Source organism: Cryptotermes secundus, unplaced genomic scaffold (assembly GCF_002891405.2).
Source record: "Cryptotermes secundus unplaced genomic scaffold, Csec_1.0 scaffold573, whole genome shotgun sequence".
In the NCBI taxonomy this organism is placed as follows: Eukaryota; Metazoa; Arthropoda; class Insecta; order Blattodea; family Kalotermitidae; genus Cryptotermes; species Cryptotermes secundus.
The window spans coordinates 248193-273529 of NW_019738880.1; the positions used below are offsets into that span (position 1 = coordinate 248193).

General features: G+C 37.2%; 1 protein-coding gene across 3 annotated transcripts in view; it reads right to left on the minus strand.

Moving 5' to 3' along the window:
* Positions 1–5583: 5583 nt before the first annotated feature.
* The window catches only part of LOC111871193 (la-related protein 1), a 96992-nt gene continuing 77238 nt past the window's right edge, over positions 5584–25337 (minus strand). For 2 of the 3 annotated variants that reach the window (XM_023864101.2, XM_023864103.2), the window contains 5 exons: positions 23319–23482; positions 22482–22626; positions 21600–21709; positions 15750–15883; positions 5584–14010 (listed from right to left, as the gene is read on the minus strand). In XM_023864101.2, the coding sequence (XP_023719869.1) occupies positions 13378–14010; positions 15750–15883; positions 21600–21709; positions 22482–22626; positions 23319–23482 (1186 nt within the window). In that variant the 3' untranslated portion in view covers positions 5584–13377. The remainder of the gene's footprint in view (positions 14011–15749; positions 15884–21599; positions 21710–22481; positions 22627–23318; positions 23483–25337) is intronic. The other variant, XM_023864102.2, reaches the window with a different exon arrangement.

Sequence of the window (25337 nt, forward strand, 5' to 3'; positions counted from 1 at the left end):
TCCCTATATTTGTCGTTGTTGGCAACAATTATAGCTAAATAAGATTTGAAAGTTCGTGACAATGTTATATAAATAATTATCTTAATTAAATAGTTATCTTAAAACCAGGACGATGGATAAAGACCGAAAACCCAATATCTCTGTTATACACCATCGTCAGAATCCTATAGTAACTACTTGTATAAATAAAATTGACTTCTTTGATATTATCCACTGTCTTGTTTTTACTAAAAAATTCGGATACTGGACTCTGCCCCAATCCTAAGGTCTGCATGGCAATAGGTGACCTCTTATGTATGTGCCGTTACGAAATATTTCTCGACTCCCACAGATGGCTATGTTGCAACTGGCGCATAGCCTTGTATTGATTCTGGTATATGGAGACAGGCTCTAACCATTGGGTTCAACTGAGTACAATTTTTACTTCATGACGGAGGCAGGGTTCAGTACCCGAAATGTTACTTAACTGGAAGAAAATGGGACGACAGATTGTCCCAAAAAAGTTAGTAAATTATACTAAGTCATGGCGTCATATGGCACCGTAAATAGCCTCCTTATATAAGCGTTCTGGGCTTAAGCAGACGTTATCTGTTTCCGTCCACTCTCATTCGCAGCCCTGCTAGAAGGAAATTTCGAAAAAACTAATTACTGAATAGGTTTTATGAAAATTAGGCTTTGTCATGGCCGAATGATAAGAAACATTTAAAAAGATCTAGTGCAGTGCAACGGTTTTCAAAACAGTGAACAACTGCCTGAAGATGGCCGAAACATGAAGCAATTGAGGTGAGGTTATTTTAAATTAAGAGATTGTGAACAGTTTTAAGTTGCATTAAAGACAGAGGTGAATGATTGAGTTGTACATCAATGCAACAGGATGTTCTAATATATTATCGCTATTAGCTAATTTTTATCATGCACCTTAGTGATGAGGCAAAACTGTATAATTCAAATTTATTTCCCTGGCTGTGTGTCAGAACTGCCAACTGAACATTCGTTGGAGGGGATTGATTTTTACTCCTATCTTATTTATAAGAAATCAACAGGAGTTTGAAATTTAAATATAGGAATCATAATTATTAAAGACTACCTAATTTCAGTGAAAGCTGTTCCTTACTGAACAGGAATGTGAATAATATGCTCTGAATGAACAGTTTAGAGATTTGTCATAATAAATGGCAATTCAACTCTTCATACATAGGCAAAACTCTGCTGTTTTTTCTGAATAACTTAAACAGTTCTGCCTCACTACTTAAAGCAATGTCTGGAGAGAATGTATAACAGACTATCAACATTTCATTAACACTGTATCCATCACTGAGGATCTGAAAGTCTTAATGAACAGGTTAAAACTTAACGAAGCTTACATTCTATACAACATGAGGGGTAGGGTGCTGGAAAACAATATACTTTTAAGGCATATATTATTATTTATTTCATAGTCCTGTCTTGGTGATGACATTACATATACATCACAATCAGTCACATTATTTTGTTGACGAACATGTTTGAAATTAACAGACTGCATCAGGGCCAATGGTTATTTGTGCCTACAGACTCTGAATGGGACTGACAAGATGGACTGGCAGCAAGCAGGCTGATGTCATTATACTTTTATTCAGGAAGTACTCAACTGAACTTTTCATGTTTCTGTCTCTCCAGGCAAATGGCAGAATTACATTTCCATCAGATCACCCCTACTCATTCCTCATCCATCAACTGTCCTAACATTCAATGTTATAGCTGACATCATAAACTAAACCAAATGAGACACTAGTGTTATATTTTAGCGTCCTGTTGCACTGATTTAAGTCCATGATTTATTTAAACCGTCTTGCAGTGCATACACTCATCTATCTCCTTCTCTCACTCATGTGAGAGGAGATAGATGAGTGTATGCACTGCAAGACGGTTTAAATAAATCATCGAGAGACTAGTGGTTAAATTGTAAATTTTAACACAGGACCAAGTCTATCATATTTTATTTTATTGAGGTCCTATTATAATTGTATATTCTGCTAGTTAAATATACTGAACTGCCCTTATACTGTTGAATACCAGAATTTGACCTAGCCACAGTACTCATGTCCATGGATGTTATGCTGCATGCCATGAAGATTAAATGTAAGATGTTTTCTGTCACAATGTGGGAATCCCACCATGGTTTGTAGGACAGTGAGGGGCAAACCACAAGTGCCATAGCACCAAAGAACAGGCTTCCTTGATACATATGTGGGGCCAATCTGAAGGCATGATCTCCCTCCTGACACATCTTAACTAATAGTTTCACCACTTGCAGTTTGCTGTCCCATGGGTCCATTTGCCTTGCCAGGAAGAGGAAGCAGTATACCAAAGTTATATTGCTGTTGGCTAACCTATGGAATGAGACCACTTTATTACAATGAACCAAGTTGTGAGCAATGTAAACTGAAATGGCTCAAAACCACATAAAATTGCGGGCCACTGTGAAGTGTGAAAAACTTTTAAACATCTACTGACCTTTTAGAGAAGACCACAAACAAGGGATTAACAAAAGAAAAACTTGTTATTATTTGAGATTTGATGTTCTCACAGTGGTGCTTACGAAGAACATCGAGAACACCATCTTGTGGGATATGACATAGTTTCAGACACAGACAATATTTCACAGGCACCCACTGCATCCATCCTCAGGTTAGAAGTGCCATGTAGATGCAGGAAGCAAGTTTCTCTGAAATGTTGCTGATCATCAACCAGACCAGCCACAATTCCAGTCGCCTAGATATCACTGCCCTTGATGCAAACAGCTTTCAGGATATCAGGACCAAAAAAAAGCAGGCTCCTGGAAGATTTAAAACTGAAAAAGTTCCTAATTACCAGAAACATTCAAAGAAATTTGTTGTTATAGAATGTATCTGTGGTTAATACAAAGTTCACAAATTCACTTTTTTTTTCATTTATGGTTTACTTTTAATAATGATGTTAGTAGTTAGGATTATACAGTGTTGAGTGAACAGATGATTGGTGATTAATGAATTGGAAAGGATTTGAAACCAGTCATATCCTTGGTCTGACCAAGGAAAATTATTAAAACTGTGTCACCATAGAGACAGAATTTGAATTCAAGACTTCGCAAACTTAGAGCAGGAGTTCCACCCACACAAGTGTGATGCCCAGTTTGTGCATGATTTCTAGCACCAACAAAAAAAAGAAAAGGTATAAAATCTTGAAAGAATTTACTCCCACTAACAGTGCATTCCAAGGGAAAATAAAGTTCACTTGCGCCATTATTCACATGTCGGCCATGTGGTTTAACTTAAATGTCAAAATACTGAAGTACAATCTATACTGGCAAGGAATGTAAAAACCTTGGCAAACCCTTTGTAGATGAACTGACAATATACATTTTGCTAGGCATGTCAAACACACTTATGATTACGGAATTTCTGGACTTTATCTAGTTCCAAAACCCAGCAATCCCAAATATTAATATACAACTCTCAGAAATCTTTATGACTCATGTCATGATACCATTTGGCCATTTCTTATATTTATATTACAAGCAATTCATGCAAATGTTAAGAGATACAAAATGTATTAACAGGTTTTTCTGCCGCCATCTTGGTTAGGCACAGAGGTTTATTGAAGTACTCAGTTTCAGAACTTTTTGTAGCAAGATGCATTACAATACACGACATTGTTAACATCCCTAACACTGGATTACTGAAAATCACCCTGAATAACTGCTGCCAGACTCTCATGAGGACATGCCTAGAGCCACCTTTTCCCAGCTGCAATGTCCAAAAACACGTTTATTTTCTTCACGGAATGGTTTGAGAAATAACAGTCGAACTTGGTTACATCACCATCCAAGGGAGTGGGGAAATTATATTGTTATAAAAGAGCATCATACTGACCGATGAAGAGACTAAATAGATTTCAAGAAGAATGTAGGATCATTTTGTACAGCTCTACAATTCACTTTCAATGTAAACTCGATCTTACAGAATGTAGAAAAATGTTAAGTTTAATTATATGTACATATTTATTGTACATTAAATTTATATTTTCTGAGGACACTGATGCATCAGAATACTCGAGGTCACTCACTATTGTTCAAAAAGGGTCATTCACACACAAGGCATGAGACATTCTTAAATTTCTTGCTATCCATGCAAAAAAAAAAAAAGTGGGGTGTGAACAGGGTGCCAGCTGTCATTATAAACAAACTGGATATTCTATGTATGTCTTTCTCAGGCAGAAAAGCATGTGTTTATAGAGATTTAATTAATATCACTTGATATTAGACGCTACAGCCAAGGTGTCATAACAGAGGTTGCTACAACCAAGTTTGACTCTATATACGGCAATACCTCCCATAGTCCGGCTTCAATCAGTCCGGTTTGAAAATTTCAAAACAAACTAAATTTTAACTGAGCAAAATAAAAATAAATTCTAAAAATTAGTACACAAAATTATTTTCAATACATAAATGATCGGTTTTTTCCATTATACAGTCAAGTCTCTTTTTGTGTGGTTTATTTTTATGCGGTTTTAAAGTTATGCGATACACAATACATATTTCAATTTTTTCTGGGGTTCCCCGTTGTATATGTATGTACCTATGCTCGGGTCGTTTGTTCTTGAGCTCTGACATCTATCGCTGGAGGAGGTGGGTAGAGCACTACTTTAACGGAATTTTGGAAGAGCTACATCAGAGACGTGTGGCATGAATTATCGGCAAGCAATATGAGGGCAGTATGGAAACATATCACACCACATTGTGCAAATGATTTAATTGGTTTTGAAACTCATTTTGCTGAAGTCACTAATAACATAGTGAAAATTGGGCAGCAACTTGGTTTCAATGAGTTAGATTCCATCAACATAATTGAGTGCATCAAATCGAACACTAATGAACTAGATAATGACACTTATTAACATATATGAACAATGGGAACAATGTGAAGAACGAGAGGACAACTTAGACAACGATGACTGTGTTGAAGTGCCTGCATGAGAATTAACAGCTGAACAACTATAAAATATTGTTGGAATGGCTGAAACCTTGTCAGAGCATATTATGAAAGTTGATCCCAATACTGAACGTAGCCTTACAATTCGCTGAACGATAAACAATGCAATTCGTTGCTACAAACAAATGTATGAAGAGAAAAGGCCAAAGAAGAAAAATGTGCAGACATCAATATTGCCGTTTTTAGAGAATAAAAATGAACTGCGAAAAACATGATTTTTTAAATTATTTCTAATAAAGACATTTGAATTTATTGATCGCGTTTTATTTATTGAAAAACGGGCTTTTTTTAAACAATTATCATTTTTTTGTATGTATTTAGTTCCTCAATTAGTCCGGTTTCAAACAGTCTGGGATATTGGTAGAACCGATTACCCGGACTACGTGAGGTATTGCTGCACTGTATAACTAAAGTACACTGAAACTCTTATTCAGTACAAAATACTTAAGGAACATGTTACCAGGTCAAAATATGTTTAGAAAGCCCCTAAACATAAGAATTTGCAAACATATGGGCACTCACAAATATAGGTTGGCTGAAACAAGGGATCTTAGAATATAAGTCAGTTTTCTATAGGAGTATACACTTCCTGAAAAAGTGCAGTGAAGAAAATAACAAGGAAATGCCTGTTATATTTACATTCCACGTAAAGTTTAAGATAATCTGTAATTCTTGACATACCTACCAAGGACAGCATAGTCTATAAAGCATTAACAAATTGGCTAAACTCATCATCCAAATGTCATCTATATCCAAACATTCATTTTAAAACACCATGCACATAATTGAAAAATAAAGTTCAATTCAGTACATATTTCAATAAAAGTTGAAAATTTCCTTGAAAACCAGACATTTGAAATCTTGGTCTGAAATATTTTTCAGAAATTCAGATGTGCCTCAAAATTATTATTCTTAATTTATCATATATATAAAACATATGTACAGTTCTTGAAATCACTTACTTCAACAGGCTTTAGATATGCAAGTTATATAAAATATTAGTTTAACTCTATGAGTCTACACAGTGCAATGTAAATGGTGGTGAGCACCACTAAATAATAATCACAAAGCTCACATTAACCATGTATACACATCATGACATCCCTTAAAAGCAAGTAACCAAGCAGTTCCGCATCTTGACTTAGTTCATTTTATGTTAAGCCAACTCAGCTACCAAGGGAATATTTATTGTCTCTACGTTCTTTCTTACGAAGTGCAACATAATGTACCGAGCTTTCTCACAAATTTCTGTTCCTTACTTAGTTTCTAGCAATCAACTGTCCTCCCATTTCTTGCACAAAGTGTTATGTGACACAACTATTATTCCATTTTCTGCAAGTAACATTATTTCATTTCCAACATGTGCATATATTTCCTTCAATGTCAAATGCAACACCAAACTGTGTTCACAAAATGAAATACTTACTGCATTTGACTACAATAGTGACATATGTAATACATTTTATTCACTGAATTTAGTATTGTATTATAAAACTAATGGAAAAGAAAGGCCAGTTCTTGGATGGGGGTAAAGGGAATATGTTGTATATGACTGAATATTAGTTCAAGAAAAAGCAGACTGCTTTCTGTAACAGTACACAGTAACTTCTGGTGGCAGTGTACAATGTAAGAGAAACAATTCAGCTGATCAGCATCAGTATTTCATGCAATGAGAGATTTAATGTTCTCACAGCAGGAAGACTTAAGATAGTGTCTTCTGGGGCATGAAGTGTGCAGTGTAGCATATGGTTACCAACATTCTTGAAGAACCCACTCCCTCCAATCCTCAAGATGCAGGTCACAAGACTGTACTTATCTACCAAACTGCATGGTGTCATATCCCCAGAAAACAACATAGGCCCTTATCATTTCTTCACTGAGGCTGAAGAATGATAACAGCATCAATTTTAACTGGTCTACCTTAACAATCTTAACAACTGTAAAATATCATATCACTGCTGCACCTGAAGTCAAAGAACATAACAGCTGGCATCCTTGACATTACAAGAAACAGGGAACTGTTTCATGGCTGTTGTCTGTCTTTACATTTTTAAGCTCTGATGTTTCAAGATTGGCAGGGCATGGACAAGAAACATTTGGTGAATACTTATTACAAGAATATGATCTGCTATGGCCTTACATTCAATGTTCTGGACTACAAATATATGAAGTTCAAAACCAGGATCAAGTGTTAAATGGTAAAAAAGAAGAGGGTGTCCCTGTGCTTAAGGGGAATAAAGGTATCCCTCTACCACCCTTGACCGCGGAACTAAATGAAGGTGAGTGGTCAGCCTCAAACCCCTTCCACTTTACCCTACTACCCAACGGATAGTATGCTGGGCCAGAGCCAGACTGGATGCTACAAAGAGAATAATCTTGCCCCGTTGGGAATTGAGTCCTAGCCATCCATGCTGTAGCCTGTCGATATAATTGACTGAGCTATTCTGGCTCTTTTAACTTAAATGGTACAATAATAAAATGGTCATAATACGCTGGTTTTCTGATCATCCATGCTTGCAGTACACTGCAATTTCTCATTGGTCTTCAGCATGGTTGTAATTTGGTGGTTCAATGCACACACAAGGCAGAACAATGAAATTCCACAGCGTTACTGACCATATCTTTCATGATATCCATTCAATACCTGATGAGAATAGAATTCTTCATAACCAATTTTCAAATACCACAGTTCCTGCAACACATATTAAGAATGTGAATACAACAATGAGAGGAACAGACAATTTTCTAACAGTCTTAACAACATTTCTGACCATAACCTGTTATCAGAACAATGCTGTAATGGAGCTTCAGGGAAATTACTACAGCCAACTCTTTTCATCAATAAAAGCAGACCATATGCTCCTACCAATCTCTGAGCATTTGTTATTTATTGCATTAAAAGGTCTGAAACACAATATACATAATACGTACAAAATAAGGGCAAGATATAACAACGTACGTGTGAACACAAAAAAAAAAATAAATGCAAAACTCCCCCCTTTCCCATACACACATACACACACACACAAAATAAAGTGACAGTGAGAAAAAAGTGTCCACCCCCAACCAATAAAATATTACTCTAAAATAAACACATTCAGAAACATATCTAATTTATATAAATATCAAAATACCCCACAAAAGTCAATCTTATACATAGAGAACCAACTACTATTACAAGCGATATCTGTAAATGACAGAAATACATGTTTTGGTTGAGAACACAACTCCCCCCACCAAAACCAAGTTTGTCCCCCATTTCCTACCTTCTGTACAAAAAAAAAATCCCATTAAAAAGGTATTCCTTAATGAAACAATCTCAACTTATGTACATTAAGCAGAAAGTCAAAAGCGAACATAATCATAATATTAATTACACGTATGTGATGGATAATTAACTTCAAGATGTGCAACAAAATTAACACCAGGAAATCTTTCATAGTACAGGGATACCCCATTTAAAGATTCTTTGGAAAGGAGTGAATCTGAACACTGAACTGAGGAAAATCTTAAACTGAGGTAACTAATGCTGAGATTACTCGGCTGCGATCACGGAAATTGAACGCTAAATGAAGGAAAACCTTATACTGAGGTCATTAAATGGGGTTCCAGTGTATCTGAACATGCACAAAGGCATATCTGATTCTGGATGTTGGTACATAAAAAATGAGCATGTAATTTCTCAACCCTGCACCACACTAAAATCAAATCATGAGACTAGTTGCCTGCCTCCAGATGCTAGAGCACTTTCTTCATCTTCTTCCTCTGCTTGACTATTTATATATATATAAAATAAACAAAACAATCACACAGTCTGCCAAATGTGTCCACAATAAGATATAAAGCATACAAGAATATATAGTCTACACAACAACACTCTGTATGGGCGCATCCATAAAAGCTTTAATAAAACAAATGTTCATACAGTAGTGTCTTCTTTGTCTTAAAATACAGAATGTTGTTGTGTAGACAGTATATTCTTGTATGCTTTATATCTTATGTGAGACACACAACAGGATGCAAACTATTAAGATGTGTCCACAATGACCTATACTAAAAATATTTTCATATGAATACGACTTTCTGGAGTTTTCCCACAGGTAAATGATACTTTATGCATCGTTACCTTCCCAAATAACACAATGTTAGAATATTAAGCTTCATTACTAATTCCTTTTAACCAAATTTCAGTATTAAAGTCATAAAATTGTACATGTGGCATCATTGCTAAAAGTCACTCTAAACTAAGCTATGACCTCAATTCTTATTGATATATCACGAAGTGTTAGTTTTAAATGTCAATCTTATCCATGGAAAGGATAAAATACTGAACCTAACATAGGTTATAGCACTTGACCTGAATGAATCCCTCATGCCGTTTCAGCAACTCATTCAGTAAGTCAATGGATACAACATAAGTTCACTTCTATTCATTAGAAAATCCTTTGTTAAGGACTAGCCCCATAATTAATATTTTTTTTGTAACAATCTGTACACACTGAAGCATTAGCCTCCCTTCAAACATGATTCCCATAATGAGATCGGGGTCACAAATGTTTCATTTCATTAAGGAGGTGGATAAGCAGACTGCTTGCTCCCATTTCTTACAAAGACTATCAAATATTTTCCACAATCTCACTGAATAATCTGTCACTTTTCAGAGACTATATGAGCAATAGGTACATAAGATACAGCAATTCATCACCATACACAAATTTTTATCATGCACGTCTATATTCCTTTCCCAGAATCCAGGATATTTCACTTATAAACATGACAAGGTAACCAAAATGATGAGAAGAAGGATACAAAAAAACTACAAACACAGACTTAGACATTTGACAAACACTTTTCCTCAAACTTTGTTTCACTTCAATGGCATTAAACTGCCTACTGAACCAGTTATAAAATGTTATAAAAATAACATCTGAACCAGTCATTTCTTAAAGGCTTGGCCAAATGGGTGGGTTTCCTTAAATAAATGTCCATCATTCTGCCCCATCTTCACTGTGTCTTCTGCTTTTTGCTGCATTACCTTCCAAAAGGCTTTCACCCATGTATAAGGTTTCTTTAGAACTACACACACAAGAGGGGAGTAATGGAATATGCTGCCATCTGGTGAAAATATTTTTACTCTTTGTAAAATGACAGGCTGCAGGTAACAAATTATTTGTATTACTTACTGCTTCTTAAATAGGGTAAACGATATAACTATACCAGAAACAAAACAAAGGAACTTCAAGAAAAAGGCACATAAGAGAAAAACTGATGATGACTGGAGATCCCTCACTGTTTTCATTGATGCAACCTTGCGATGGACCCAATAATAAAATTTTTCTTTTATTTCAGTTCATAAGTACAAGTCTTCAGCAAAGAACATCATTATGAAAGTTATATAAGATCTTGGGGTTACAAAGCCACAGGAGCAGAATCTTAAAACTAAATATAGCAATGAACATGGTCTACAAATGAATCCACTACAAAAATCCCTTTATAACAAATTTATTAAAACTGTCCTCCAAAAAACTTTGCACATGAAATAAAACCGAGCGCATAAGCTGCTGCCACCGAATTGTCTCATCTCCAATGGTTCACAGAAAATCTGAATTCTGATGATGAGGAACTGGACGGCAGAATGAGCACATTGCATCCTGCAGTTTTCAAATATGGCCAACCGATGATCCTCATGAGTATCATGACACATCTTTACACTGCACAAAAGCAGGAGTCTGGTGTGCAGTGTCCCTAAGACTACATATACTGCTCTGGTTTAAACACAAACCAACAGTGGGCAGTATTTTAACAGAAACATCCAGTCACAAAAAAAAAACACCCTCTACACTACTCCTTTAGCACATTCAGCTAACACCAAACTTCCTCCCCTTACATATTATTCGAAAGAAAATTGTGCCTGAAGACAAAATTCCATATGGAATATTCATGCATGTTCCCCATGATGAAGGGATGAAGATGGAATGAAAATATGGACAGATAAACTGAAGTAAATATGTCCTGCCCATTTTCTGAAACTGCAAAGCCCTCAACTGCCAGGTGGGTAACCTGCAATGCCTGAAACAGGAGTCAGCTAAACATCATGGCAAGAGTGGCTATCCAACAACTCTTAAGGGATTACTGGTCTTTATTTCAACAAGACCATGGATGAAGGACAAACCAACATCTGAGAACACTCTCCCACAAATATAAGTCTCATCTACCATCTACAGAAGGGACAGTTTGAACCTTACGGCACGAGACATTGATATGGGGACAGAGATGGTCCCTGAAATGTCTGCAATTTTTAGCCACCGATGCAGTTGATAGCCTAACTCACCTACCAAACTTCTCTGCTGGAGATGCATACCATGGAATGCTATATCTGTTGATAAGATTCTCCAACCAGCAGCATTACAATATTCCACCTGGGGACGAGTGGGAGACCTCGGGAAGGCACTGAAGAATCTCACTCTTCAGCTCACAAGATGACAAGTGCAGCCTATAGTCTAACCAATAGATTACACTCTCAAGTTATTTCTTCTGCCACTCATCCACCGATCTATGATCAAGACATCTACCCCCACCCAAAAGCATTACCACCCCCCACAGCTTCCTGACCAGGTCATTACTGACCAATGCAAAGTAACATCTTAGAAGACTATTTCTGCAGCATTCTAAGCCTATTATTTCATCATCAACTTGTAACACAGGACAACACTGTACTATCATTGCCCATTTGACAAATTTGGCTGTCAAAATCATCATGACATCAAGATGTCTGATCCATGGTCAAAACTATTCAATCTTCCCAAACCTACATGAAGTTCTAGGGAGAACTCACCATGTCCACACAACTACAGCACACACTTTCAGTCCTACAAATCTTGTATTCCTAATGTTAAATTTGAGTAATGTTAGTTCATGCTCAAACAACAAAATGCAGTTTAGCTCATATGTTAGTTTGCTGGACTTGTGTGCAGACACCCATATGAGCAACTCTAGTTCACCCAACTGGCTATGTTATAGATCACTATCACCAGCAGCAGCAGTACCTTCTTCCTCCTCTTCTTCTTCTTCCTCCTCCTCATAATCATCATCATCATCACTGTTACTTGGAATTCGTGTAAGTACAAAACTGAGGCAGAATGAAATCATGTCAAACTTTGTGAAAACTAACCTATTTATTCTATGCGTACTTTTTTCCATGACAGAAAGAAAGTAGATTAAAACTGAGAAAATGTAGTAAGAGATGTTTTAACATGCAATTCCAAACTGCAAAAGAAACACACAGTACTTACACAGGAGCATATTTTACTACATTTTTCTCAAGTTAATCTCTTTGGATCCAAGGCCTTTTAGAAATGACTGATTCATTTAAAATTCAATTGAGAAAGCAATCAGTACAAATAACAAACCAATGGCTGGAGTAATAAAAAATGCACTGAAGCACATGTTATGTTTTATGAAGTCACTATTATGTAAACATTTTTACTTAAATAAAAACGATTTATGTAACAACAATGTCGGGGCACCCTGGGAATCCCTGCTGTTTTCTGTATTGGAAGACTCACAAAACGAAATTTGCATTTTATACTGACTTCAGAACCCAAAGCTTATATTTCCAAAATGTCACTCCCCTACCCAACTTATCTGGAAGTAACCATGCTTGGCTTTCAAAATTACTGATCGCATTCCATCCATAATCCGGATGCCTCAGATAAGGCACCAAGAAAACAATTATGCCAAATCATATTCTATTATGGCACGACTGTCTGTAAAAAGAACAGAAGAAAACTGTACAGTTTTCAGAAATAATCAGCCTTTCTTCATTAAGCACAAATGTCGAATCAATATGGAATCATTAGAGTAGCTGCAAATGCTATGAATGCAGCCAAAATCTCACTTTTCACTTTGACCTTACAGTAAGTAAAGTTATCTACAGGCATGTGCAAGTATTGAATTTCTGAGAATGAACTGAGAAAAACAATTCGATCTTGCTTTGAAATCTAGCTATTAATTTTGAGTCTCAAACTCTGATAATCTTCATATAATTGCTTTCACTTTCACTGGTAGCATGCAGACTATTTAAATCTGTCTCCTCCTGCCCACACTGCACCCTTATATATTTCTGTATGAAGCACCTTGACTTTACTCCTGTACCAATTCCTGTCTCAATATGAGCAACATCAACATACATGTAATATATGAAAAAGTGGCTAATATAATAAATTGTTATTACAATGATAAGTAAAGACAATTCTTGTTCTTATCTCAACTCTCAAATATTTCCAAATTCTTGTCCTGATCTGAAATAATCACTCTCACACATGCCTACTTATACTCACTTTCTGGAGACAATGCAGATTCATTTTCATGCTGAAATGTGTTCTGTTACGTCCCATTCTTTGTTGGTAGCATCCCTTAGAGTATCCCCAACTCTCTTTTGTTTCTCAGTACTGCTTTTACTACTGGAGGATTCCTTTTTTTTGTGAACAGGTTTAGATGTTGGTGAACAACTGGTGCCATCTCTTGATTCACGTACCTTGCAACCTGAATTAATATCTGATGAATTAGATTTTGTGTTACTGACATTTGACTTACCAGGTTCTGACTCCCCAAGATCAAAATTTACTCTTGCTTTACTATTTGCACTTTGGTTAGCATCCTTTAAATCAGAATGTTTTGAATTGGAACTGCTTGATTCCAAAGCTCTTTCAGAATTGAAAGAATTTGATCTTCTTCGACTTGAAGAGGTGACAGACACTTGGCTTATACAAGAAGGGTGTGACTCGGTTCTCCATCTGCCTTGGCCGGAACTGGGGCCGGGACCTCCTGACAAGCGCCGTACACGCTTCTGAAACTGCTGTGCTGCTTGTCGTTCGGAGATGGACTGCTGCCTCACGTCCATGCTGTAACTCTCTGAAACGCTACGGCTGCGACGTTTCACAGCATGTGGACGAAATGCTCCTCTGAATCCACCTCTCAACTCGTTCTCATCACCAGGCTGTGAAACAAGAGAACCCACTGGATGTAAGATTACCACAAAAATGCAGGTCACAATTAACTTAGAAAATAAAGATTAAATCTATAGCACAACACACCATTTCCAACATAAAACACAATGGTTTAGAAAGCACAAACATGTAACATGTCTGGACCAAAGAAACCTCTATAAAGTTCTGTCACATCATAAACTCTCCACAAGGGAACAAAACACATACTACATCAATACATGGAAAGGAAGAACCCCAAAGAAATGTTCGTAGAAGGAAACCATCTACATAAAACTACTACACTCAGAAAAACTAAGAAAACCTTTTATATATATTTCATTTTAATTTGAATGACTTAATATTTTAACAATTAATATTTAATGTTAGAGATGAATGCACCATGTTATACGTAACAGGATTACATATTAATAAAAAACAAGTATTTCAATAAGTAAACAAGTCAAATATCTGACGACCTAATGAGCAGAAACATGTAAGGAATGACAACTGCATGGTGTCCATATTTCCTATTGTGGTGACGGAATAAAATAACAAAACTTCACACACACATGACGTTAAAAACTTAATACATCAAGTGTATTTTCTACCATTTCAATAATATTGTCACGTGTTGGGTGGATAACGCAACAAATAACTTCACGCCGTCTTGGATATAGTGAATTTTATTCAACACTCACTCATACAATTGCACCATTTACAAGCTCAACATTACTGCCATTATTACAAATACTAGACTGCAAATGCTAGACTACAACTGAATGGTTGACTGCTTGGCTAACTCGTAATTAACTTGTAACTTGTGGCGTGTGGCGTGTTCAAGTTCGTAAACCAATTCTGACACCAAATTGTCATGCGTCTTAAGTTTGAATCTTCCAGTCACATGGCTCGTACCATTAGTGTTAGTGTAATCGTAAGTACTCTTAATTCTAAAGCGTAATTCATCTTTTAACTGACAAATTTCTGATCTCCTATAAGAAATATTTATAATATCTTTGACATTTTAGTGTACTAAAAATCAGACAATATTTCTTCAATTAATTAGTTTAATTTAGATTAATTTGTTTTAAACATCCCAACGTTTTAAACCCTTTTGAGGCAACATATGCGTGTCATATTCGTAAAGTGTTCCCTTGGATGTGTTAATCACCTTCCGAGGTGGCCAACAGCGCCCGAAACATGTAACAGGGTGTTGAGGAGAATATTTGGACCGAAGAGAGACGAAGTGACAGGAGGTTGGAGTACAGCAGCAGTCGCGGAAAGAAGAACCGGACGCGTGTGTGATAATCAGTGATAGTTTGTGATAACCGAGTAATAATTGGGAGTGTGTGATACAGTGACACTTATATAGCTCCCCTACTGTGAATAAGTGTAGACTACTGAGGATAGAAGGATGAGATTTGTGTGTAGGGTTTGTAAAGTGTGGAAACCCATAACATTGTTGTAATTAATTGTAGCAGAGACTTGTAGATTGTTAAATAAACCAATTAACAATCCGAATGGCGTCTTCAGTAACTAAACATATTACAATATGTTAAAAATTGTGTGAATCACACACACACACACACACAGAAGATGTACCGATGGCTCAACAATTATGAACGCAAACAATTCAGAACCTGCAGTAATGATTTCATGATGGATTAAACAATAAATTCAAGGCAGTTATTATAACTATGACAGCAATGATTAAAAACATCCATTTAAAAGAGTAAACAAAATTAAAACTTGCCATAACTACACGGAAGTCCTTCACATCATTGTATCCTGAGAGACACTCTTTCAGCTTGGGATCAACGTGGAGTTTTGAACTGTGCTTGTAGTACTTTAAGAATGCCCAAAACTTCTCTAGTCCGTACAACTGACCTGGATGGAATAAAAAAAATGCTATTACTGGTATAATTAAAATGTGTATCTTCCACACAGAAATCCATGACATATAACCAATCAACCAATTCACTTGCACACTTCAGAAAGTAAAGCTTAAAATTAGACATATCACAACATAGGTATATCTGGGTCCTTTCTTGTGTTGTTAATACCCTCACATTTTGGTTTCATGAGACCATACTCTGAACATGTATATATTAAGAGGAAACTTTACAATTCACATACACAAAAATAAGTATATAAAATCAGAGCCATAAATTTCTATTAAAAATATTAAAACCAATATCATGCTGAAATTCACAGAACCAGGCCATCACTGCATTCTGTGATTATGGTTGTGCTATGTTTTGTTGTCCGGTACCCACTTTTTGGAGTAACGTAAAGCAAAAGCTCTGTGATCTAGCTTCAGTTCCTGGTGGGTGGACCACTCAGACCACTAGGAACCAGAACACACACAGCTTCTGGTTTTTTGACATTCCAAAAAATCCACAACAGAAATAATCTCTTTCAGCCTAACTCAAATAATATGCCCCTCAAAGGGTGGATTTGCAGCATATAACAAATTTCATACTGACATCAATTTCACATTTTAACACCTGTGAGGAGGTCTACTATCAAACTCCACTCCTCGGCAATGAGCCTTGTGGTGTCAGCGAATCCCCCTATTTCTGTAGCACATGATCAAACTAAGCATGGCAATAACACCATACAAGAACACGAGCATGTGCAAAGCATTGTACTAGGATTCATATATCCTAACATTTGCTGTGTGACAATGGTAAGGTATGTAAAACAATCTCCACTCTCTCCAGCATACATTCTCAACTGGTGGGGTGCACCCCTCAACAGTTTCACCCTGAGTATGAATAAAACTGTGTTTTTTCTTGTTGAACTCTGGAAACAACAGAGTTTTACATTGCAAGAGGACAATGTGCCCTTTGTTCCACAGAGTCAAGAGTCTCAAAACTGGTGGCAAATACGAGGGTTGGAACTTTAATAGTGGCAACACTGCTGTAGAGACGCCAAGCAATGGAACCAAATAATGTCGCTTATACCACACGTTAGTTACATACCTACCTTACCTCAGAGCAAATGGACTCTCCCTTCCCACATCAGTGAAAAAGAAGTGTATGCTCTTTCTGCGTTACTGGAGAGCGATCGACGCCATACGATTTGTGAGCTGGCTCGAGAGACAGGATTAGCACATACGACTGTGCTTCACATTCTGAAGGAACATCTGGGCATCGGAAAAATTGCATCACGATGGGTTCTGCAAGATTTGACAGAAATGCAGAAATGGCAAGCTGTGGCTGATTTGTTCGATCAACGGGGCTGGAGGTGCTGTACCATCCGCCATAATCCCCGGACCTAAGCCCTTGTGACTTCGACTTCAATTCCTAAGATGAAGGAACCACTTCATGGCATTTGCTTTGGAACTGTTCCAGGGATTCTTCAGGCAGTAGACCACTGCAATCGAACTATCAACACAACAGGTGCTGCTAAAGGTATTCTAAGACTTCCACATCGCTGGCAACGGGTTATTCACAATGCTGGTGACCACACTGAACGACAGTAAATCTTTGAAACATGCATCTATTTTGTATCAGTTGTAAATAAATAGTTGCCACTATTAAATTTCTAACCCTCGTATGTAGTATTGTAACGTGTTTCGTTACTGAAGACGCCGTTCGGATTGTTAACTGGTTTATTCAACAACCTACAAGTAAGGGCTACAATTAATTATCACACAGTTGAGGGGTTTCACACTTTATAACCCTATTCGCAATAATCTGTTCATGCTGTTGCGGGGTTTCACACTTTATAACCCTATTCGCAATAATCTGTTCACGCTGTTGCGGAGTTTCACACTTTATAACCCTATTCGCAAATCAAATCACTCTATTGTCAGTAGACTATACGTTTCACAGTACGGGAGCTATACAAGTGTCACTGTGTTACACACTCCCAATTAATTCTCAGTTATCACAAACTGTCACTGATTATCACACTTTTACTCGTTCACTGCTGACTGGAAAACTGTTGATCACACACTGGCTCGACTACTACTGAACTTGCCGACGGCCACGTTACAACTAACTCACGCTTACTGCTCTGCCGGCTTTTATTCCGTTCGCTGTTGCCTGTTGCCCGCGTCAACAGCGTCGTTGCGTGCCACGTAACAGTGTCTGCATATAGCCTAGCAATGCTGTTACCTCACGCCGTCTTCCGTCACCGCGCGTTGCGCGTTACGTCATCGTGCGGAGGGGGGTTGACGGAGAGCTGACACACCCGCCGCGTCACTGCTGGTGGGGGGGGGTTCCTCCGTTGTGCAACATGTCACAGTATAAATGCTCACACTGACAATGTTTGAGGTCAACTCAGATACGAATTTGGATCATGCATCCTTCAATATGTTTCATTACTTTATAAAGTAAATACAATTTTCTAATTATGTAAAATTCTCTAAAATAAAAATATTCTTCAATGATTTAAGATTAAGTTCACAAATACAAATTGGAATTAGACTATATCTTTTTTTTTTAATTTTAAAATAAGATTACTATCCAATACTTCAAGGGAGACCTGAGTTTCTGTGTTAACTGAAAGGGGTGCACTGTATTTGAAACGTTGAGAACCACAGATCTACTGTATACACAGGATATACTCAGCACATTGGAACAACAGCATTTCTCGAAAATTCAATATAGCCCTGTTTCTTCATAAATGTACTCTTTACTTTCTTACTGTCATTGTTATCTGAACTCTATAATTATTAACTATGAAATCCAGAAACACACAGATACACTGAAATGTTGCCTAACCAAAACTGTTTTCCAAGGAACAGCATATAGAGAATGTCCAGATGAAAGGTATCTGAAATAAAATCGTTATATCTCAGAAAGAATTTATTATACAGAGTAATGGGTTACACCATTACATAGAGAAACTATCTGGGTTACACCATTACAGAGAGAAACTATCAAAGTTTTTTTTCTGCTTATATAATGTTCTCAATAAATTAAGATGTGGGCTCCCTTGGTGGCATGACAAATATCCAGGCTTGAAGCATGTTTGGTGTTACCACAGCCACAGCATCCCTTATGCAGGCTTTCAGGTGTTGAAGGTCACTGATCTGAACCTGGTAGACAATGTTCTTCATATAACCCCAAAAGAAACAATTCCACTGGGGTTAAATCTGGCGACCTAGGAGACCAAGCGACTGGTCCGCCTCTGCCAATTCATATCCCAGCAATCTCTCTGTCCAGGTGATTCCTAACATGGTGGCAAAAATGTGGCGGCATATGCGCGTAGGCTGGGNGGGTAACTTTCAGAGTTTTCCTTTCAGATGACATAAGCCAGATACGTGTATGACAATTAGTTTCAGAGATATAAATTTTTTATTTTGGATACCTTTCATCTGGACACCCTATATTATCTGGTTGAAAAGAAGTGACATTAGACCTCATGCAAGTACTTGGACCTTTACTTAGATTTGAGGTTCTCACAGCAGTAAAAATTACAATCAAGAACTTCTAGGATGTGCAAAATTTGTTGAATACATATGAACACTGCAGAGGACCTTCCAGCTACAGCTTTATGGAAGAAGATGGAGTTAGAGGGTTCCTCCAGAACACTGGTATCCATGCAACATCAAATGCCAGGAGACTATAATCTTGCCCTTTAGTGTAGAAGCCACTAGTTTTTCCTATTACCATACAGACTAGGTCTACACAGATATACTGTCGTTCATCGAATAATGGTAGTATAGTTACAGGAGACGGTTCAGTCCAAGTTCCACTACATTCACAGTATCTCAGTGCTGAACAGTAAATTAGGTCTATGTGCAGGAGATCAAGGTCCCAGAAAGCTCAGCAAACTAAAATCTGAAACTGGACCCTGTCTCTGTACCACTGTACTGTTTTACACAAAAAAAAAAAAAAATGACAAGCATATCTCATACTATGAGAACTTGTTCATGCCGGCAGTTCCCCGACTGTCTAATACTCTCTTGATGTGAATGTAAAGTTTTTCTGTTCAGCGCCCATCCCTTTGCCCAACAAACCTAATGAAAAGAAGATTTAGGAATTTAATAGAAATTACTAATGAACTTTAGAAATATCAAAGACATCATTTCTGCATTAACCCTATAAAGCAATATGGTTACTATATGTATCACCTGCTTCAACATTCAAAAACTCTGCTCTGTGTGCACAGAATTTATCTTTCTTACAACTCTCACAACAATCAGCAATTATTTCACTAAACAGCAGTAACCAGTCCACGTTTGTAAAGGGAAATGTGGTATGTTTCCTACAAGGTTAGAACTGAAATGTTATTAAATGAATTTTATGCTTCAAAAGGTTAAATTGTACGTTCGAAATTAATGTGAAAAATTCTTATCAATGCATATATAGTTTTTTCCCTTGATTATTTGTCTACAATTTGTGGTTTGCAGCTCATCAGTGTGCCCTTTCAAAACACATTCACTACCCTACGAAGTGCCTGCTAAGTTCAGTCTGCCCATCCACCTGCACACATGAAACTGGAAAACCTGGGATGGACATTTGTAAAATCTGACACTGGAGAACTTTATGAAAATGTGTAAAGCCATGTCAATTTCCATTCAGATCAGTAAAGCTTAATGACCACTATACATGAAGACCTACACACATTTCTGCACAATCTTGACAGTCACTTGCAAACCATTTATAGAAGAAAAACATGTTCGAACAATAACAGCTGAGAAAAATAAATTTTTTGCTTAATGCATTTCTCTACAGATCTCACAGTTTTCTAAGTACCTGTGTAGATTTCCAGATTTCAAAACTATAGGGGTATGAAGCTGACCACTTACCTCAATCTAGTGCTGGGGTTAAGAATGGTGGGGCTATACCTCCACTCCCCCATATGTCATCCTGTGATCCTTAATTAACTAAGTACATGGATAAAAAAAGAATCATCATCTTGGTTTATCTAAGTTTTTCAGTTAAACACGTATTTTTCCCCTTCATTAACACAGATAATCTGGAATATACGCTATATTATAATTTAATGTGGCATTTTCTATAATACCAGCAATTTCTAGGTGCAAATGCAAATGTCTATGGCCACCAGTAAAAAGATGATTTGGTTATCAGCTTAACAATCAATACTCGCAACTGCCGTCTGTGAACTCTCCTTTTAGCTCTCCAGGATGCAAGGTCTGCTAATGGCTTTACATCAAATTCCTGGCAAATCCATCCACTCAAGGTCATCTCACTGTTACATTTCAATTTTAAATATATACGCATAGAATCAGCTCCCTGGGAAACCCATTGCAAGGCTCTCACTTTGAGGAACAGTGCACTACATTATGTTTTACATAATGTGTATTAAAAATAACTTGCGTTAAGTTTACATCTGACATATAATGACAGCAACACCTGTAGACTAACCTTCCTTTATGTGCTAATATTTTCTAGGTGATCAGTCATGTCAACGTTGAGTTTGAAACCACTGTTTCAAAGACCTCCATCGTGTCACGAGATCACAACATTATCATGAGATCTCCATGATGCCTCCATAAAGCAGGTGATATCAGTTCTGATTGTGAAGACAGAGGACACCTCTGAAATATTGGTTTTTAACTCAACACTGAAAGATTTAGCACATTTATTCACCATGAAAGTTTCATATCTTAACTTTCCCTTACCACTTTCGAAGTCAGCAATGGTTTCAGCCTGAAAATCCTGATACACTTCAGGGCGGAATTTCTTCTCCAAACCATAGCTGTAGAAACGAAACAGGCACTCCAGACCATACCTGACAGAGAAGAGGACCCTTATGAGAGTGAAACACTAGAAGAAGAATGGATAACACAATAAATTTCTTTGGGTGCTTCTCTGTTTTCTAGCACCCATAACTGGATAGTGTTATTCCATAAGAAACAAACCTTATAATATTCTTTCTCAGAATCAGCAATTTTTAGAAAATATGAAATATAAAATCATATGCCCTTATTTTAATGTTAAGAACTGGAATCTGCAATATATAACATATCTTTTCAAGGTCTCAGCAGGTGATCTGATCTGCAACACAACCAGGAAGAAGAAATCTCGTGGTTGGCTCCCTCTTACATAACTGCATAAAATTATACACACGATATGAGATATCACAAAAATGCTATACAATCAGAAAACTATGATTTAATTGGTTTCATTTTGCTGACATACATTAAAATAGTAAGCAAAACTGCCATCCAGGTAGAGCTTATTTATTTCCTTTTTACTGATCAGATACTACTAAATCTCCGACATGTTATGGTCATAAAAAATACTCCGTGGTCTTGTCCACAAGCGAACTTACCAACCATGCGAAGGGCTCAGCTCCATGGTGTTAGTTTAGTTAGGCCACTGCAATGATGGTGATGAATATCTCTTGTATTAAGATTGAGAGATATACAAATTTTGTAAATGAGATAAAGAGTGTGAGAAAGATATAGCATGCATAATAATAAGTGTAACAGAGTGTTTGTGCATGTGTGTACACCTTTTCAAGAACAGTTTTGAGTACAGTGAATGATACATCACGATACCTGTATCCTTCTCGGGCGTCCTCTACTGCTAGCGTTTTGAATTCTTGGTACATTTTACGGTTGTAATTTTCCCTCAGAAAGAAAGACCAAAATCTGAACAATGTGTTCATTTCCTGAGATTGTCCAATTCCCAACTTCTTACGCTCTGAAACACAGTAACAAGATCTTCAGTGTCTCAAACACGGTAACAGAAGCCTGAGGTCCATTAGAACAAACACTTCTGGTCCCCAAGGAGCTTTCCAGAGGCCCAAAAAAAAAAAATCCTCAATTTCAACATTCCCTTTGAAAACTGTCATCTGTGTGTATTTCCACTTTGAACTGGTTCAGAATAAGCTTATGACAGACATTATGGTATGTATCTCTACATGTGGTTCAAGGTGGTTCAGCATCTGTGGCTATATGGGTCTGAGATAATGTTCTGGGTGAATCACTCTTTATAAAATTACTTCAAAACAGAGATGTGTGAGACTGTACAGTGGTGCAATAGGTCAGCAAAAGCAGTAACACACATTCTGTTAGGAAGCATGTAATGGCTCAAACTGGAGCTACAATTAAAATAGTGAACCCCTGTACAGTGGACAAATACCACGATCATCTCCAAAGATGTCAGGTAACAACATGCCTTGAAGATGAAATTAATTACAAGATTGTAAAAATGTGGGCATCGTAAGAGTATGTGATGGTGACTACTGTACAGTTAAATGAATTAAAAAATTAAGTTCTGCATTTTCCAATCGCCCCCCCCACCCCCTAGTGGGGTCCAGACATCTGTTAACTGCTTCGAGGGGTACAAAACACAATTGTGTGAGAATTGGTGGTTTGAAACATGAACCCCACCTTTAAGACATCTGGAGTAGTACTTGCTGTACACCTCCTGCTTGAAGTTGTTGTCCTTCAGCAGTGAGTGAGATGGATGCTGGAAGGTTGGCAAAGACTGTGGTGTGCTGCTGTAATTGCCCGCCAAATGACTCTCACTGGGACTTGTTCCAGCACTACTACTGCTTAACAAAATACAACAGTCCACTGTCAGTATGATTTTCTAATAATCTTAACACATTCAGATCAGGGTGGAAATTCTACCCCTACAGCATGGAGAGAGAAGCTCCTGTAACCATATATTTGAATACAAAAGTCAAAGTCACATTGCGACTGATGGTCAGTCAGTCAGTAAGTCTTGGTGTCGAGCCCCAGATATTTATTACTGTTTGACAGTTACGGTCTTGTTTTTGTGGGGTGCCCTCTTTTGTATATGCTGTTGGCCCTTGCCAGCGCGGCCTTTCTCAGGTCCAAGTCCCTTGGGACTTGTGACCATATTTTACTGTCTCAGATTTGAGACTTCCTTTTTTGTCACCTCCTACGACTCGCAGGGTCATGGTGGAGGTATTCAACCCCGCCTCCACACAGGTTATTTGAATACAGTTCCAAGTGTTAATAATTCAACAGGTCTTATAACCGTCCAAAGTGTTCTTTACTGATACCACAGTGTGAGAGCCATCTATATATGGGCAATAATGTTGACTCTTAATAATGTAATTTCTCTGCTTCTTTTAGAATCAAGGCCATTTTAGATTCAGTTACATACGGCACTTAGTGTGAATGTTTAAATAATAGTGGAAGCAGTCCTAAATGTCAGAAATTTTTAAATACATCCCTGCTTTATTCTTGACTGAACATTAACAGATCCCATAATATTACCTTGTGTAATTTACAAACTTCCTTACAAAAAAGTATGTCTCGAAGTTGTAGTGAAGAGAATAGAACATATGCAAATACTGTTTTCTGGAGTATAATTTTACATGTTAGGCTTATGTGGTGAAAGGTGAATGTGTTGTGCCATTTAGAGTATCAATATTCACACCTACTAACTCCACCAGGACATTCTTTAATGAACAGAGTCAAAAATTTTAGTCATTTGCAGAAGATATGACTAAAGTTGAGTGTGATGTGGCAACACAGTACAGATGTTTGCACCTATGGACTCATAATCAAATTTGTTGACTGACACTATGACAACAATGCCACTTCATAACAATTCATCAACAAAACTTCTGCAGAAAACAGAATAAAAATAATCTTAATGAGTACCATCCAGTGTAACACATCAAAATAATTAACACTAATCAAGCAGCAAGCATATATAAATTTATCATCATTGAAAGGGAAATGTTTAAAACTAACGTCATGTATGTTAACACTGGTTGGTAGTATTACTAACATAAATTATTGGCAGCGCCATAGCTCAAGCGGTCAGTCACTGGCTTTCCACTACGGCTGCCCGGGTTTGATCAAGCGGGATTTGTGGTGGACAAATTGGCACTTGGGCAGGTTTTCTCCAAGTACTTCGGGTTCCCCTGCCAATCTTCATGCCACCAATTGCTCCACCCTCACCTATCATCTGGGACCGGTACAATAGGCCAGAAGTGGCCGCAGTACAAGGGACTTAATCCCAGCCCACTAGCAATGAAAAAAAAAAATATAAATTATTCACATAAGGGTGTAAGAGTTAAGACATCATACGAGGGGGTACCCAAAAGAAACCGAATTTACTTTTTTTTAAACTTATTTATTCAAATTTTAAGCACAAACCTTCAATCCCCTTCAAAGTACTCTCCACTTACACTAATACGCTTGTCTAGTCTTTTATTCCATCTTTCAAAACATTGTCTAAATTCATCTTTTGACATACTTAACCCTTTGGCGCAGTCATTTAAATTCCACGGCCGCGTCTCCGGCGGTAATATATTCAGCCGGCCATTTAAATTTTGCTCGAAAATGATTTATTCATCTTTGTTCTTAAATTCTATGAGATAGGAACATGAAACTTTCACTAAAATGTTCTTAAAAGGTGGTTTTATA